We start from the raw sequence: 18,057 nt of genomic DNA on the forward strand, positions 1-18,057 counted from the left end.
TCTGTTGTATCTTCTTGTAACGCATATGAGGTAGGAGCTATTTCTATAGAGTTTGGAAGGCACCCAGGGCTACTAATCTTGAGCCATAGGCACTAATGTGAGCAGGAGACAGCTGAGGCAAGGACTGAGAGGAAAGCAGGACACTTTATGAACCCCTCCCTGCCGTGCGTGCCAGCCGCGACCACAAGACCAGGACCTCCCTATCACCTCTTCTAATTTTTCCTACCTAAAAAGGTCCTCAAATGAGAGATTCTGTGTACTGCAAATTAGCCACAATACTTTGATGGTCAATGTCACATTGTGGAAAAGGTTGTCCTGTTCTTACTGATAATGGAAGAATATCCTCTGTCTTCCCTTTAATTTACACTGAGAAGGAGGCATTTTTCAATCTAATAAGTTAAAAGAAAAGGCTGTGATCTTGGAGCTTACAGCTCTTAAAATGTGGCTCTCGCTCTGCCAGTGACTCACTCTGCGGCCCTAAATACCTCCAGACTTTGGCTTCCTCCTCTGTCAAAAGGGGACATGAATACTTACTTGTGTTTAACTGCAGTGATGATGCAAGACTTAATTAGCTATGTTTGTTGAGAGCTCTGAAAATGTGGAAATGTCACTGCTCTTGATCATCTTGAATAGCTGGTGGCTTGGCTTGTCAATGTATTACTGTCAAGCCCCCTCTTCAGAAGTGAATGGGACATGTGAAATCCCCTGGGTTTGTTTTCCTGCCTTGGTGCGCCGCTGGTCTCTTCTCCCAAGTAACAAGCGATAGGACAAGAGGTAACAGCCTCAAGCTGCACCAGGGGAGGTTTAAATTGTATATTAGGATAAATTTCTTCACAGAGAGGATGATCAGGTATTGGAACAGGCTGCCCAGGGCAGTGCTGGGATCACTGTCTCTGGAAGTGTTCAAAAACCATGTAGATGAGGCCCTTAGTGACATGGTTTAGTGGTGGTCCTGGCAGTCCTGAGGTAATGCTTGGACTTGATGGTCTCAAAGGTCTTTTCCAACCTAGTTGATTCTATGATTCTATGAAGCTTGGCCGAGGCTTTAGATGTCTAAGTAGGTGAACAGAAACTTATTGGTTTCAGAAGGGAGGATCACATCCTACCTGCTCCTGAGTATGCTGGTTCCAGTTTTCCTCTGGGGCCACGTTAGAGAAGGTGCTATGAGCGGCTGCCTCCTTAGCCTCAGGTTACATCTGCCTGCTCTACAACTACATTTTCTCATCTTCTGTTTTGTTAACACGACAGCTCATTGGTGGAGGCTATTAAGAAATTACAGCTCCTCTGGCAGGACTCCGGCAGCAGCTGTACCAGCAAAGAGCTGCCTAAACTTAGGAAAACAAATCAGAGAGGAATGTCATTAGAGGAGAAAATCTTCCATGCAGTGACCAGGATCTTTCAAAGTATGAGTTTTTCAAATAATTTTTTTCTAAATGAGGCTGCTCACCTGATATCTATAGATGCAGCTCATTTGGACCTCCCTCTTCCCTGGGCATGAGCAACCCTTAGGGAAAACGCTTGCTCAGGGCTGGAGGTTAGGCAGGCAGCAGAAGGAGGAGGACTCACTCCCATGAGCTTGTCCTACCATGCTGTGGTTAAGTTTCATACACCCAGGCTGTAAAATGGTTCTTGCTGAACTATCAGGCTCAAACATGGGCAGTTCTTCATTTAGATGTACAGGAAAAAAAGAGCTAGAAATATGAGTTTTGGATACAGCCATAGACCTTGGCATTTTTTCAGACCTCCATTATACAAGAGCCTATATACCATTTTTGGAAGCACATATTTTACATAACCTATGCACTTAACGTGTCCCATGCAGTATATATATACAATTAATACACTGCCCACAACTTCAGTGTTGTTCATTAGTACGAGGTTAAAGTCAGGCCCATTTGCAGAACAGGTGGAGTAAGTTTGTGCAAGTTATGGAGGCTTTCAATAGCTTTAAGTTTGTGGTCCATGGACCTCTGAGGAGCTTTCACTAAGAAGCAGCAAGTGAAAAACACCACTTATCGTCAACTGGCTTCAGACTTTTATGGAAGTGTCAAAAGACCCATCAGTACTTTTTTAGGGGTCTACACACTGAAAAGGATTGAAACCACTAAGTCTAAGTTACCCTTAAGAAAAGTAAATGAATTGTGGGTATCACACTATCAAGCACAGATGGTCCACAAAGTGAAACACCCAAGCAAGATGAAACAGCAACAACCTAAAATTAATCTTTCTGTAGTTAAGCTTATGTAATTTTGCGGTCATTGAATTACAGAATAGAAAGAAATGAGGAAAATGCCTGGGGACAAAAGCACAATTTTGGTGATAAGCAATTCTAGAATAATAACAATAATAATAAAAAAGTTTAGTGTGCCCTCCTAAATATAGGCTTCAAAAATTAAATTTATTGCCTATTAGATAAATTTTGACAAATTTAAAAGTACATACACATAATGAATTGTCTTGGAGGTTTTATTTAAGTGACAATAATGAGACCTGCTGTTTTGTAGCTTTCCTTTTAAGTTATATCAACATGCCTGCACTTGAAAAATGTCAACAGTTTAGTTGAAAAATCTTGCTATGATTGGCCAACTTTTTATGAGCTGCAATATGATATCCAGTTTGAACATCTAGATAAGTATTAACCACACTCAGGCAGTTTTGGTTTGGGTTATTTTTTTCTTCACTTTGTGACTAGCTTGCCACAAGTAAGTCTCTCAATGCTTCTTACCCACTGCTAAAATATATCTTCTCTCGACAGCTCACAAAAGGAAGACTTTATACAGTGACCTGGCAATTCCTCCAAGGCACAGTGCTACGTGGTATGCACAAACATCCAGCTCCCAGCCGCTGCAGAAAAGCAAGTGCGGCTTTTCTTTCACACAACAAGCCATCACTACTCAATTTTATTTTTACAAGACTGCAATGTCATTGATACTGCCCCTTTTCCCTCCTCCCCAGCAGGCTGCCAGTTATCTCTACTTTGCTGAATAAGAACTTTTCATTTCCACCTTCCCCATGCCGCCTCAATATTCTCAGGCTGCCCCCAGCCCTGCTCTGAGCTCACTAACAGGCAGCAGTTGTGGTGGGTGGTTGTATTATTTCAAGCTCCCCAAGCTGGAAAACTTTGCCAGAGTGAATCACTTTGCTTTCTTATTACTGCAGTTTGAAGCAAGCTGAAACTTGCCATTCACGAGGTAACTTTCGTTTTGTTCTCCACATTGTTTCTTTGCCCTTGGCTTCCAGAGCTGAGGTTTGTTGGTTTTTTTTCTCTTCTGCCAGCTCTGCTTGGATTCAAAACCAGGCTGAGTGAAGTAGCTACTCATCTTCTCAACTAACCTGGAAGCTGCCTGAATTCAGGTACTGCTTAGGATATTTACTATTCGCAAAGTTATCTATATTTAAAAACTTGCTGGACTCTTCTGGTTGACATGAGCAGTCAAGTTCAGTGCTGTGGGTTATTCCATGGTCTGATGAGAAACTGGTGATGAAATCAGGTGTGTCTGTGGCACAAACCTGTTTATTTATAATCAAAATCTTGTTTTCCATTAGTATAGGGTAGATCTTAAGCAGCAGCAGTTTCTCGGATCTAAATCCTATTTCAGGCTCACTCAAGCCTGTTTGTGAGGCTTTTTCTCGGGGCCATACATTTTCATGTACTTCAATTGCTTGTTATCTCAGCTTTATGAACTTCCCATCCCTCTGTTAGACACATCTGACATCGCAAAATAATACTAAGGAAATTAATCCTTTTACCCAGGTCTCTGTTGTGGGTGGTGACACAGGTAATGGAAGCTGCTGGTCACAAAGTGGAATTGCAGCTCCTCTTCATATTCAGACTGTTTGGTTACATATGTTAACGTGATCAGGTGGGAACTCATTGCAGTGCCAGGGAGAGGTGGGAGTAGACAGGTAGAGGAGGCAAGGGGAGTCCAAAATCTGTGTCCACATTGCTTTGGGCAGAAGAGTTTTGGCCAGCGAGACAGACGTCAAAAGGAAGAAGAAAACTGGTCCTGTCAGCCTCAGGGATCACTGTTGTTCTCTGGAGTGCAGGAGCGAAAAAGGAGATACTTGAGATAATAGATTGGGATTTGGGGCAGGGAGGTGTTCTGTGGTATTTTCTCAAGGACAGCTGTGCTTTACCAGGTCCCTTTCATCATCAGGTGAGAATAAAGCAGAGAAAAGCTTTTATAAAGTTACTATTGAGAAAGTATGCACTGATGGAAGTTGGAAGCATGGACAGGCTTAGGTAGTTCCTGGAACAAAGCACGGGAGTCCAGAGGAACGTCTGCCCCCAGGCAGGGCAGGACTGCCTGGATGTGTTAGTTACTCCTCGGTAGGCAGTGTAATCCTCAGAGCAGATATTCAAATATGAATATGAGCCTGAGCCTCTTGACTTGGTGACAGTAAGCCAAATTTTCCTGCAGTGTGAATGCACATCAGGCTCACAATGGATCCATTCCATTCTACCCTAGACACTAAAGCTCAGCCGGAAACTTTGTATTTCTGTGCAAGCTCTGTTACAAGCCAAGGGTACTGGAGTGAAGGCTTTGTCCTTAGCATACCTTTTTCTGGAAACAACCACCAACATTGTCTGCTATGACTGATGAAACCAGTAGCTCTGTAATGTTTCCTATTTCACATAAGAAAAGCTTTGACTGGCAATCCCAAATAATGCCAATGGCTGGATGGTGCTGTTTGACTAGCAGAAGCCACAGAGCATAATAACAATATATTGTCCTTCTGCTCTTAAATAAATCCAACAGAATTCAACAAAATAAAAATATAAGGCATTTCATGTATTTGTTTTAGCATTTCACTACAACTGTTGAAATATTGTGGGGCAGGCCAAGAAATAAACAGGGTTTTAAACAACTGTCATGTCTCTGGTTGGTAAGATAACACAATATGCATTTTTTCCTAAGCATTTCCAGAGTGAGTCCATAAATACTAGAAAGTATGTATTTGTCTCCAAGGAAGTGCAGCACAGGACTGTTCAGAGCTGTGTGTTTGTGCAGTGCTCTCCAGTAACAAATTAATGGCTTCCCTGGTTTGATGCATAAGAAAGCTTGTTAATTGGCTAAGTTGCGGTACCAAAGATATATTGAATAATTTTGCATACATGGAAGCGCTGACTCCACAGCAGAATAGGCAGACACCAGCAAAATGATGCTGTTAATCCTTCTGCCTATACAGTACCTATTCTGTAAACAGAAAACTTTGCCTAGTCATCAGTACTGCAAAACAAGTGTGCTAATGATTATTAAATCAAAACTCCCCAGTCACAGTAGCAATGGGGTTTGACAGTGAGTTAGCATAGGTGTCATGCACTACACAAGAGAAATCTAGAGCAACATCTTCCATGTCTGATAAGTCTGGCACCTTTCACCATCACTAAAATTACTTCCAGCCTCCCACGCACTACAATGGTGTTTTACAATTAGTTCCACTAGCGCCAGTGAGAAAAGTCTCCTGATGATGCCGACAACTGCAGCCGAGTTTATCATTCAGTATTTACAGATACAAGGGTCGAATCCTGCCTGCTCCCACCTGAGCAGCCTCAGAGAAAGCCCTTGCTCAGGGCTTGGATATTCAGTTTCATGTCCCTTCTGTGAGCACTGTGCTTAAAGGGGAGCTTTACCTTTTCTTTAGTGTCTGAAGATATTTGAGACCATGGAGGCTTGCTGCATTGATGGTTATTTCTCAGCTTTGAAAGTTTTGAGAGGAGAAAACTGCCAAAGGAGAAAAAGGCTGCATTAAAAAAGATGAACAGAAGGAGAAATCACGGTAGGGATGGGAAAACAGAGAAGCAATGTTAGGGAAAAGAAGCTCCTTCAAGGGCTTTGTGTACACAGCTCTTGCATCCCTCAGCTGGGCATGTGTTTGTGTTTGCATTAGAGAGAAGATTTTTTTAGTAAGCAGCTGTGAATTATTGAAGTTTTCATGGATAAGTATACACAAAGAGGAAACACAAAAATAGAAAAAGAAATAAATATCAATATTGCATAAGCAATTCAGAAATTCACGATAAAAAACCTTAAGCCACTTACAGAACATTGCTAAGAGAAAAAAGGTAAGAAATTGTTCACATGCTTTGTTTGCAATTATTCACTCAACAAAAAATAAAGCAAACCTCAGAGAATAGGTGAAGGCAGAGGTCAAGAACACTCTAACAAAATATGCTAAAAATGCCTACTAGATCTAAACCAGGCTGAGATCTACAGATGGTAAGTAGTGAGTATTTAGTGTTTCAGAAAATTGGATAGGTGGAATTGGATAGATGACTCTCAAGTATTACTAACACCTTCTCTTTTGCCCGAACCATGCAGTTCAAAGCTGTGTGAAAAGCTCCAGAGAACCCATCTGTGTAATAGCTCTCTGTACCACTGAAATGAGCAGGGCTAGATATCAAAGCTATTAATCTCAGAAGACAAAACCAGGGTAGACAGCTCTCACAGATAGGAGGGTGACTCACGAAACAGGCAGCCCAAAGCTGTAACCTGTGACCACTGGCTGTCCTGCTGTGGACAAGAACAACTCAGCCACATGAAAAGCAGCTCTTGAGCTGCTGCGGTTTATCGGACAGTGTTTTAAAGTACATTGACCATTTCAGGTTGCCTTCGGACACTGTGATCTAAACTACAGTGATTCAGAGTGTGTCATCTGGCCATTTGCAATATGAGGTCAGGAACCTCCAGGGGTGAGGTGGGGAAAAGCTCCAGGCAGGGTAAACTGTTTCACTCTGGCTTTGATGTGCAGTGTCCATTGCAGCTTCAGTTGGCAACAGTAAAACATGGACTCCATCCATATCCCTGCTCAGCAGTTTTAGACTTTAAAATCTATTTCAGGTGGAAAAAGTATAGAGGAAGCAGCATTCAGTGCACTCTCATTTCAAGCTGTGAGCTGGAGCAAGTATTGGATTCTGTAAGAAAAAAATCAGAAAACTTCAGCAGCATATTGATGAATCTTGCAAGGAGGAAAACATGTTTGCAAAACCCCGTGCCAAATGAATCACCTTTATCTACTATGTTATCAGTTTAACAGCTTAAGAAAAAATTGTTTTCCCTTATAGAAAATAGTTGTTTTACCATGGTAGATTTTGATTATTGAACTCTTGCAACGGCCTATCTGTAATTAAACTCATTGTTGGCTTCCCTGGATTTTAGGTGAGGTTGTGCATTTGTAATTTTTGTGGTGTCGGAAACACAGCCAATTTTTCAGTCCTTGAAAGCGGTTATAGTTTCTCTAAGTATAATGCACTTGCATACCAATGTTCCGTGTTTTATTTCCACTGTCTTTCTGTATTAAGCAATATCCTGGACTAGTGATTCACTGCACTTGAACTCATCAACTTGAGACATAATTTAAGTTCTGAATAACTTATTAGTAAAGAAGTTTTATTTTTTCAGAAGAGAAAACAAACCATAGAAAATATTACTGAGGCATATATAATGCACATTTACCTCCATATGAGGGAATAGCTATTAAACATGGGATAAACTGAAATCCTAGAACAGATGCCATGGTGGATGTAACTGCAGTGCCAGATGGATTAGTCTGGAGCCACAGTGTGAACTTCTGGCAAATTAGAAGGCTCCTGAGTTGGTAATTCCATGGCAGGAGGAAGATCGGTAAAGCTAATCTTGTCCATCTGATCTATCTTTTTTTGGTTTGCATGTGGAAGTTAATCTGCTCCAAATCCTGCTCTCAAACCTAAGTATACAGCTCTGCAGAAGGCAGCATGCTTGGGTATGGTCCTGGAGAAGACCATTCTGTAACATTAACGTGAGAAATCCTGCTTTAAATATGCTGCTAAGTGTTTCCTTGTGTCCTGGAATGTTAGTTGCTGAAAGGCCTGTGCAGAGGATGTCTTTTTGCTCAGTGAAACAAGATGAGACCTGAGTGAAGACTTTTTTTGGCATTGAGCAGTGTGTCTCAAGCTGCTTTGCTGCTGCTCTCCACAGAGACCCTCCTGTGGCTGCTATAGTCCTTGCCTTAGCAGAGTCAACAACAGATTAAAATACAAAAGGTGATCTTATCAAGTGATTTTGTTGCCATTGATTTCAGCTCCTCTTGCCTGTTGCACCTCAATGGGCTTGATGTCTCAGCTGTGCCAAGGCTAGTTAGTTGGCTTTGTATTGGAGGAGACAACTTGGTTTTGATTACAGATTTTAAATCTTTGCAGATTGACTTAAACTCTTGCGCTGCTTCTGTGAAAAATGAAAACATTTCATTCTGTGAAGAATGAAAACACTGCACTGAATTTTGGAAAACTTATTCATTTACTGACATAATCTTTTCAGTCTGGAATAAAATAGATTACTGGCGGTATGTGACAATCTGTCATGTATTTTAGCCGATGGGAATTCTCTTATTTCATCTGAGTCTTCTTTTTACTGATTTCAGCAGCTGCAAATACTTTTAAAGAAGACGAGGAAGGAAAGGCAATAAAAGGGTATGAGATGAAAGGAGAAGTGGGATTGGGTATGGAAAAGAGAATAGAGAAAGAGGAGGAGAAGAAAGGGGATTTTGAAAGGAAAATGGGAGAAATCAGAGTGAAACAGATCATGTGTCACCTCTCTGATTCTTTTTCTTATATCATCTTCTCTAAGTAAGTCAAGAATGACCTTAAAAGCAGCATCCAAATTTCACCTGTCTGCTTTTGTCCCATTCCTCTTTAAAGGGAGCTATAGATGCTCAGAAGTCCTCAACTCTGGCCATAGTGCATGTCCAGATTTTTTTTTGATGTAGTCAGAGAGTAGTTCTGCAGCAGCAGTACAGGTGACCATGTGTATCCTGGTCACACTCCCCACAAGGCATTGTCTAATTCATTCCTTGACAGTCCTTCATGCTTTGACACTTGTCTACTGGCATATACACTAGAAAAGGCTTTCTGCAGGTGCTACAGGATTTTGGTCAGGAGCAAATTTTTATTCAGGAGCGATATATAGTGTGTGTTTTCAGCGTGAGTAGCAGCAGGAGTGCATTTAACTCCATGTGTGACAGATGAATGTGTTTCAAGTGCATGTCATATTTATAACCCTCTAAATTCCTGTGCAAACTGGCAAAGCTCTGCTGCAATATCCTTACCCCATGTAGTCCTCCCTGCTAGCATCAACACAGGGAGAAGCTGAGCAAAGGATCTGTTTGCCTTCATGCTATCAACAGTTCCTGCAATCATCCAGATAACTTGTAGTCGAAAGCTGCGACACTATCCCATTCCCTTTTGGTCCGATGAGGATGAGAACAGGGCCAGAAATTAAACAGGGATCCCTAAAGAGGAACACCAGCAGAGAAGTATATTGTTAGTATGTTTATAAACCACATGAATAATTTGTATGGTGAAATATATGTACTATCATGTTTTGATAGGCCTTTTGACTAACATACCCCGTGGGTGTTCCTCTTCATGTCACAGGAAGGTATTTTTTCAGGAATGCTCATCAATAGATTAAAACTGATTGTGGCAAATAATTTGGCGTAGCTTCTCTTCAGCAAATGGGTTCCTCTGACAGTATCTAAATTAGTTCCAGCTCTGGCAAGTACCTGACAAACAGAGCCCCATACGGTAGCTCTGTGTTGATATTGTTTATTCATTATTGGAGTGGGGTAGATAAGGCTCCAGGGCCTTATCCAAAGCCCACAGAAATCAGTGAAAAGACTCCACAAGACTTTTTAGTCACTGGAATGCTGTATTTTGTGTTTCAGAGTTTGGAAGTCTCTGCCAGGAACTTCATCATCAACCGAAATGCTGGAAGAAAAGCAAAGAGAAAACTTCAGGACAGGCAGAAAGAAATAAAGGAGAATGAAAACATCCAGTAAATTCTGAGCAGAGACAAAACGACTCCAACTAGCTTTTGTAGATGAAGATTGAAAAGATAAGTAACCTCTGATATTTTTAGGAAAGCACCAAGTGTCTAAAAGCCTCAAGACAAAATTAAAGTGAGCATCCTAGGGTCTTAAAATCGCTTACTTTACACATATCCTGTAGTTCAGTCTTCTGTAAATTAACCACATTCACCTTGATTTCTTGTGGTGGTCATAAATCCCTCAAGTTCTACTATTTTTAACAGCTTTATTTTTACAGTTTTTAATGACAATTGCTGTAATTGAGGTGTTGCTAAAAATTTGATTTTACTAATGATATGTTTATGTGTTTGTGTTCAGTATCATAAGAATAGGCAGCAATGATGCCTCTGGTTAGATTATCTAGTATTTTCCATACTGAAAGAATTTATGATTGTTTTTTCATTTGATAGTTGTTGTTGGAAGCTCTGATGACTGACTGTCTGGAGCTGCCCTTTGAAATTGGTCAGGGATAAAGTTCCAAATCTGTAAAAGTGCTTTTTCTTTGTCTTGTGAAATTCTGATGGGATTTTCTGGTCTCAGCTGCCAACATTCACCATTCCCCTTCTTCTTTTTTTCCTTTCGTCTGGAAAGGTTACTGAAACTATAACTGATGAGGGGACTGTGCTCACATCCCCAAGGCAAATGCATCGGTCACAGTAGCGTGGCTGGAGTCTGCAGAACAGCTTCAGTGGAAGGGCATGAGAGAAGGTGGCAGATCGTTCTCCCCCTGTGGTGGCTCTCCATCACTTGCAGGCACAGAGCTGCAGAGTCTCTGTGGCCCTAAAGGCAAATACAGAATAGCTCCAACATCTGATTTAGATACATGTTTTGCAAGATGAGGACATTAGAACTTTATAGTTATGTGAATAAAATTCTATTCAGCCCGTAGCATAAACATGGTATATGATACAAGAGCTGGGTAAAGCTAGTTGCGTGAATGTTTTCCTTAAGACAACCCATAGCTCTGGGTGTAGGTCCTTAGCACCCTTAGCATACACAAAACCTGTGTTCGTATCTCCTGGCAATGCCCCTTTCTGTCCTCTGGACACCCTCAGTATCTTCATTCTTTCTGTATTGATCATGCTTTTCACTTTTTAGACCTCTGATGATTCTGCTTCGTTTCCTGTGGGTTATCTCCAAGTGTCCGCACCAAAAAGTGACTTAATATTTTAAGTTCTCAGCACAATGAAGATGTTATTTGATATATCTTAGAGAAAGCACTCTCATTTAAACAGTTTAATGATGGCTGAAAATCACCAGAGAATTATTAAGAAAACTATTAAAAATCCTTGAACATAGGTCTTTTTAAACATAGCACATGATCAGTATAGTTACAGACAAAAAAGTAGTAAGTTTAACCCCAACCACCTTTTCTCTACCTGAAGTTGCTCAAGGCACAGGTTGGAGCCCCTGGAAAGGTCAACAGTCAAGCGGCTTTTCCTCAAAAGCATGGATTCTTCTTTACTACAATTTCTTCCTTCTATTATACCACAAAGAAAGTCCTTCTTGTCTTCCCAAACTTAATGTGCCTGCATCTCCTCAGCCTGGCATTAACACCTGTGTGATTCCATAATTACTTTTTAAGGATTTGAGGACTTTCCATTCCCCAAATCCCAGACTCTTTTGAGAAATAGTAGAAAATATTTTTTTATTCAGCCTCATTTTTTTCCAGGCCAGAGCCAGCCACAATTACTTAACAAGCCTTAATGATCATCTCATTCATAAAATATTGCCTTGTCCCTTTGTGGAAGTATCATCATGATGTAGGAAGAAAAGTGATTTTCACTTTATAAAGGCAGAGAAGTCAACCCACTCCTATAGCTAAAACGTTATCCAAAAAAAGATCTCAAATAGTCACAGACATTTTTAATTTGATAAGATTAGTGGCTCAGAGTAAAATGCAAATGATTCAGAACTCTGAAAGTCAGAATTTTGAAGATATGAAAACCAAGTTAAGGCTTTACCTAATAACTGAGTGGGAAGAGAGTTACAGCAGGTACATATTTTAGATTGTCAAAACCTGCAGTGTTTTGTATAGTCCTCAATTCATTTTTATGAATGGCACTATGAACTCACGCCAGGTTCCAGAGTTTATTTTTTTGCCTGCTTCCTGTGACTTAACTACTTCAATTTTTTTTTAACTTTGACTTGTATATGATTTTGATAACTTTTTTAAATCTGTAATTCTTTGAGGAATACTATTACTCTTCAGTTTGATACTGGTCCTTCCACAATTCTGAATTAACTATACTTGGCTTAAGGAAATGCCTATATTTAAAATTGAGTGAACTTCAAACATACTGTAAACCAAATCAGTGTTTCCTCGTCGGACCAGAGAATATCTGTATGCCATGAACCGGCTACTAACCCTGACCACATACAGAATTATTCCTTATTCTATATCAAAGAAAAATTCTTTGATATAGAACATAAAGGCAGCATAAACTGTGAAATATCTCTGGAAATCGGCAGCATTCCACTCCCTGAATATTTTTAATATTCAGATAAAAATGACTTTTGGTAATCTGCACTGAGTTGCAAGATGCTCACTCCTTGCATGTTTGCGGTGTCTACGCAGGGGATTTCATCCTAGTGGCCATTTTAAACAGAACTTGAATACTAATCATTAGCAATCGCAAGCTCTGATTCCATCACATGCTCTATCTCTGACTTCTTCCTGCCAGACAGACAGTTGCTTCTTCACAGGAATCTTCTAACAATGCACCAGTTAATGAATGAATTCTCAGGTTCTATGGTATATATTAGCCCAGAAAAGCTCAAAGTCCAGAACTACATATATGTGCCACCCATATTGCAACATGGTGTCCTCTGGTTAAGTACATGGAAAGTAGTTGTAATTTTTGTAAACTAGAAACTCTTGCCAATTTTTCTCCTGACTAATATAATCCTTTTCTCATAATCTCTTATAATAATGTTTTATACTTCATTTATCTTACATAATTAGACCTTGAACAATCTCACAGCCTTGTTACTTTCATTTGTTAAAGCTCATTCTTCCTCCTAAGACATCAACAAACACTATACTTGGTAAATTGTATTCAAAATGTTTCCACAATGATGTACATATACCTCGTGTCCGTGTATCTAGTGGGAAAGAAACACAAATCTCAGAGATCCCTAGTTCCTGTTAGTACTACCATTACTGGTGTGTGAGTCTTTAAGGTATGGCTTTAAAGCAGTTCCCAGGATAGGTTTGTTTTCTTTATACTTCACTGCTGAAGTTTACCATTTTACACATTTAATAGAAAAATTATCAACATTTTTTTCTAAACTGCTGGATATTTTTTCGTTTTTTTTTTTTTTTTTTTTCTTCTTCTTCCGGAGGGCTGTTAGAACAGCTGGGAAAACTGCCAAGGAACTTGCTAAAGACAGTAAGAGCAGGAATTAAATCACAGAAAAACATGAAAAACCTGTAACTGCATCTGAACAGTGAAATAATTAGTCGACCAGCAACAGTATCTAATAGTAATTTTTATAGCAGTGTGGTAAAGTTCCTGATATGCAACATTATGTTTCAGCAGATAAATGCAAATGACAAGAAGTATAATGTTGAATGTTATAAAGTCTATGCCACTGTAAAATTTCCTGTAAAGACGGTCTTGGAAGAGTCTGTGTTGACTCACATTATTACAGTTCTTTCTGCAAGTTTTTCAGGTGATGTCCATTAAACCAAGGATTTATACCTCTGTCATCCTCTCAGTGCGTTCCCAGCTGCTCTTACGATCACCTAGAAAATACAGAAACAGCAGGTTAATGGAAATTTTCAACATTTTCCAGTAATAAATTTGATGAGCTATGGCCATAAAAACGTGGAGTGTTCTCAGTTGTCTCAGTCATGAGCTGTAAACTGTTTACTCCAGTTTTATTTAATATCTGCTGTTCTGAACTCCTGCATGCTGCTTTCATTCCACACAAGAGAACACTGGGGATAGGATAAAAATATTATAACACAGCAGATGTACTTGTTTCCTGCTTTAACAGACAGATGTACTGTTTCTCATATAGAATTCAGATCCTTGTCTGTATTATAAGTTCAGATAACTCAGGTGGTAACAAAATTAACATCTAAACTTAGAATTATCCGTAGATCAACAGACGGACTCTTTGATCTTGTGAGTGTCCCAAAGCTTTCCAAAACTGCAATTAGTAGAAGTTCTACGGATTTCAATTAAATTGGATCAGATACACATAGGACCAAACTAACATAAACTGACTATTTTCTTCACTGGAAACTGCTAGCTAGAATGCAAAGGGTTAGGGATGCCGTTCTCACTTTATCCTTTACTTAAGTGGTATTATTAATTCTGCTCCTTAACTGTACCTACTAAACTGCAGAGAGCTTTGCCATTTGTGCAGGTTTGAAGTTCTTGAAGTTACTAATACATTTGCTACAGGAAAAAGAGTGGTCTGCCAGCTGAGACAGCTGCCAGGCAGGGAGTACCAGAGGACTCGTGCTGCTCTGTGTTGTAGAAGGATGCTGATGATATGTGATGATAACTTGAACTTCATGTCTCTAGTACTGTAAGTTCAGGGCAGGGAGAGGGGAAGAAGGTTTTCCCCCCTGCCTTCTTATCCTCCAAACTCTGCCTTCACTATGAAGTTAATTAGAATCGTTTCACCATTTCTACCCAAAAGAAATACGTTGTCAGGTCACAGTGAATGTCCAGTGAACTGTGCAACTCCACTGTCCGAAGTGAAATCTACAAAAAAATGCGAGTGATATCTGTAAAACCCTTTGACTTGTGACGGCTTTGAGTGGGAGGTTGTTCAGCACTCCCATAGATGCTGATGTTACTGTTGATGCTCCACTTTTCTCTTTGTGTTACTTCTGTTGTGTTATCAGACATCCAAAGGACCATGAAGTCCATCTGATTTCGCCTGCTTACCGTGGCCCTCAACAAACACCAGGAGAGACAGCAGAAACCTTCTGTTTCCGGCAGCGCACAGTCCCTCTGGTTCAATGTCCTGCTTTCCCCGTACTCACGTACTTGAGGATGAGCGGCAGCAGGCAGCGCCCCGAGAAGGAGCACAAGCAGTACCTTTCCACACCCGAGCGCACCAACTGGGGGAGACGGCCGAGGATTTTGCGAGGCTCCTTGTGCCTGTTCGGCCCCGGGCTTCGTCAGGGCAGAGGGAGGTGGAATCCACCACAGCCCCCGGCGCTCGTCTCGGACACCCCTCGGGCTCGAACTGGACAGCCTCCCGCCCCGCTCCGCTCCGACCAAGCGCCGGGCCGGCCGTGCGGCCGCCGGGTGCCAAGCCCCATCCACCGGGGCCTCTCCCCGGCCCGGCCCACCGCCGCCCCCGCCCCGTCCGCGCTGCCCCGCGGAGCCTGCCGACAGCTCCCGCCCCGCTGCACCGCCCCACGCCTCCGGAGCGGGGAGGCAGCGCCGCCACCGCCCCGCCCGCCGCCGCTGCGCGCCGGGGCAGGCGCCGAGCAGGTGGCCGCAGGCAGCGGGCAGCGCCGCGGCATGTGAGCGGCTCGCCGCTCGGCCGCGCTCCCTCAGGAAGGCAGCACCAGCCCCCCTGCCTTGCGCTGTCCTCCCCTCGCCGAGCCGGCCGCGGAGGCAGGGTGTCCGCAGCGGCAGCCCGGCAGCGGCCCGGGGCTGAGCGCCGCGCCCCGCCGGGGGGCGGCCGTGGTGGAGGGCGGAGAGGAGGAGGAGGAGGAAGGGTACACGGTTCTGGAGGGACGCGGGAGCCCCCCGGCTGCGCAGGATGAAAGTCACGGTGTGCTTCGGGAGGACGCGGGTGGTCGTGCCCTGCGGGGACGGGAACATGAAAGTTTTCAGCCTGATCCAGCAAGCGGTGACCCGGTACAAGAAGGCGATCGCTAAGGTGAGGGGCGCGGGGAGCGGCGCCCGCGATCAATATGGCGCTTCCTGGAGCGGGGAGGGAAGCGAGGGGGAAAGTCCGGGCTGCCCCGCCGGAGCGGCGGGAGCGGGGCCGGGGCCGTCAGCGGCGGAACCCTCCGTGAGCGCAGCGCCGCCGAAGGGAGCTGGAGGGGGGCGGCCCCTTCGCGGCGGCCAGCGCTGCCCCAGCGCGGCTCCCCGCGGCCGCGGGCGCCTGACGGGCCTTCGCCCTTTGTTCGCCGGTGCCTAGCGGCGAGGCGGCGGCCCCCGGGGGCGTCGGCGCTGGGGCCGCCCGAGCCCGGCTGGGAAAGCGGCGCGGGGGCCGGCGGTGCCGGGTCTGCCCCAGGGCGGGCGGCGGGGCCGACTCGCCGTGGAGGGCTGGAAATCCAGCCCCAGGCTTCCCGGCCCTCCAGGCCTGGCGGGGAGGGCGGTGGGAGGGGACCCCGCCGCAGGGGCGTCCGGCGGCGCACCGCGGGCCGGCCCCCCCGCGCCGGACGCGGGTCTGGGGGGGCCGCGCAGCAGCGCGGCCGTCCTCGCAGCCTCCGCGCCTGCTCCGCTCCCGGGGAGAGGCCGGCGCGGGGCTCCGCGTGTGCATCAGGCATCCGCGGTGCCCCGGGGTGCCGGCAGCGCCGGCCCGGCCCGGCCCGCGGCAGGGCTGATCCCGAGTGCCGCCTGCGCCGGCCTCCCTGAGCCCCATGTTGAAATCCCTGGCTGTGGGTGTGCAGGCAGTTGCACACTTGGTCTTCCCTTCCTCCCTCCACAGGCGACTTGTTGGGGTTTGCTTTTTTTCTTTACTCTTTGTATTATTTCTTTTCCCCTGTACTTTCTTCTTGTTGCAAACTTCCTTTAAATCAACTGATTTGTTGGGACCATCGCTGGCTGCAGACTTGAACAGTGCCCTTCCCTTTTGCTGTCCCTGATCCATCCAAGTATTTGAGTGTACTTTTTCCCCTTAGCCCTTCTGACATGCTTTACATTTCTGAACCTGGAAGTTTTGCTGTGGCACTGCTGGCTGCCAGGCTCTCTGAAACCTGCAGCAGATAGAATGCTGTGAACAGTGTATCGATTGAAGTTACTCCTCAGCAAATTTTTAAGATCAATTTTCTCAGAAAGGATTCCAGTTGCTGGGAGGGGAAAAGTAACTGAGGTTCCTGTCGCCTCCCTGCTTGATTCCTGCAGAGCATGGTTTTGGAGAGGACAAATACAGTCTCACTGTGTTTTTATTACTCCTTTTGTATCACAGTTGTGATTCCAGTTGGAAGAAGAGTAAAATGATTCGCTAGGATATGGTGGTGGCTGTATACTAGCTGTAATTTATATAGGGCAGTTAATGCACATGGCAATCTACCTGCATGCAAGAGAGAGTGGCCCAAAGTACCTTTCTGGTTAAGGTAAACCAGTAAGCAGTAAAGTGTGTCCCTTGGGGAAGCACAGAATGCCTCATTGGGCCATTCAGTTGAGAAGTGTTTGCAGAATTTGTTCATCAGCATTACAACATTAAAGAAATTAATTATTTTGATGTGTTGTGTTCCACAACTCTGACCGGTGTAACTTATGTGGCAGTGGACTGCGTCCTGCTTTCCAGCTGTTAAATTGCGTTAAGGGATGGCAATTACATTCTGCAGTGTAATGTTAAGCTTGAAAGTGATTGCAGTTCTGAGCATAGGAGAAACACATGTCAGTTACCAGGAAAAGGTGACACGATTGCAAATGGTGTGGGTTTGTTTAGGAAAGTGGCCCACCTGTGGAAACACAAAAAAATTACAATGTAACTCTTCTTTGAACAGCTGTTATATTTGCTAAAAAAGAGAGTTTGCCCAGGTTCAGCCAGACTTTGTCTGGCCCCTAGTCCCCAGAGCTCCCAATCCTGGGTTTAAAATGACACAGTGGTTTTCTTTATTAGTATTTATATGGTGGTTATGTTATATGCCACTGGTATGGACTTGAGGTAGTTGCAATTACTGAGATTGTTTCTATTATATGGAAATATTGTGGTTGAAAACACAGTAGCAGAGTCCATAGGCTTTCTCTGAGTGATTCATACAGTCACTGTCAAATGCTTCTTTTAACTTAAATTTACGGAAGATTTTCTGATGTGATGTTCCAGTAGCAAGGAGGTGGATCCTCAGTGTCTCGTGAGTAAAGGTATAGGGCTGTTTGCAGTGCTCGCTGTAGAGTAGCATAGTAATTTTATGGTTTCAGTGGCAGAATTTCACAGATATGTCTTTTTATAGCAGTTAGGTGGTTTCTTTCTGTGCTAGTGTAACAGATGAGCAGATCTTCACTTCAGACAAAGGCAAGAGAAGGGACAAAGTCATTCTTAAACTGAGAGAATGAGGGTATT

At 43.6% G+C, this 18,057-nt stretch overlaps 1 protein-coding gene across 15 annotated transcripts in view; it reads left to right on the plus strand.

Moving 5' to 3' along the window:
* Window positions 1-15,266: 15,266 nt before the first annotated feature.
* Window positions 15,267-18,057, plus strand: part of PARD3 (par-3 family cell polarity regulator) — a 453,511-nt gene continuing 450,720 nt past the window's right edge. For 14 of the 15 annotated variants that reach the window (XM_030491178.1, XM_030491241.1, XM_030491203.1 and 11 more), the window contains exon 1: window positions 15,272-15,699. In XM_030491178.1, coding sequence (XP_030347038.1) covers window positions 15,580-15,699 — 120 coding nt within the window. In that variant the 5' untranslated portion in view covers window positions 15,272-15,579. Of the gene's footprint in view, window positions 15,700-18,057 lie in introns of all 15 variants that reach the window. The other variant, XM_030491258.1, reaches the window with a different exon arrangement.

This window comes from Strigops habroptila, chromosome 1 (genome assembly GCF_004027225.2).
Source record: "Strigops habroptila isolate Jane chromosome 1, bStrHab1.2.pri, whole genome shotgun sequence".
NCBI lineage: Eukaryota > Metazoa > Chordata > Aves > Psittaciformes > Psittacidae > Strigops > Strigops habroptila.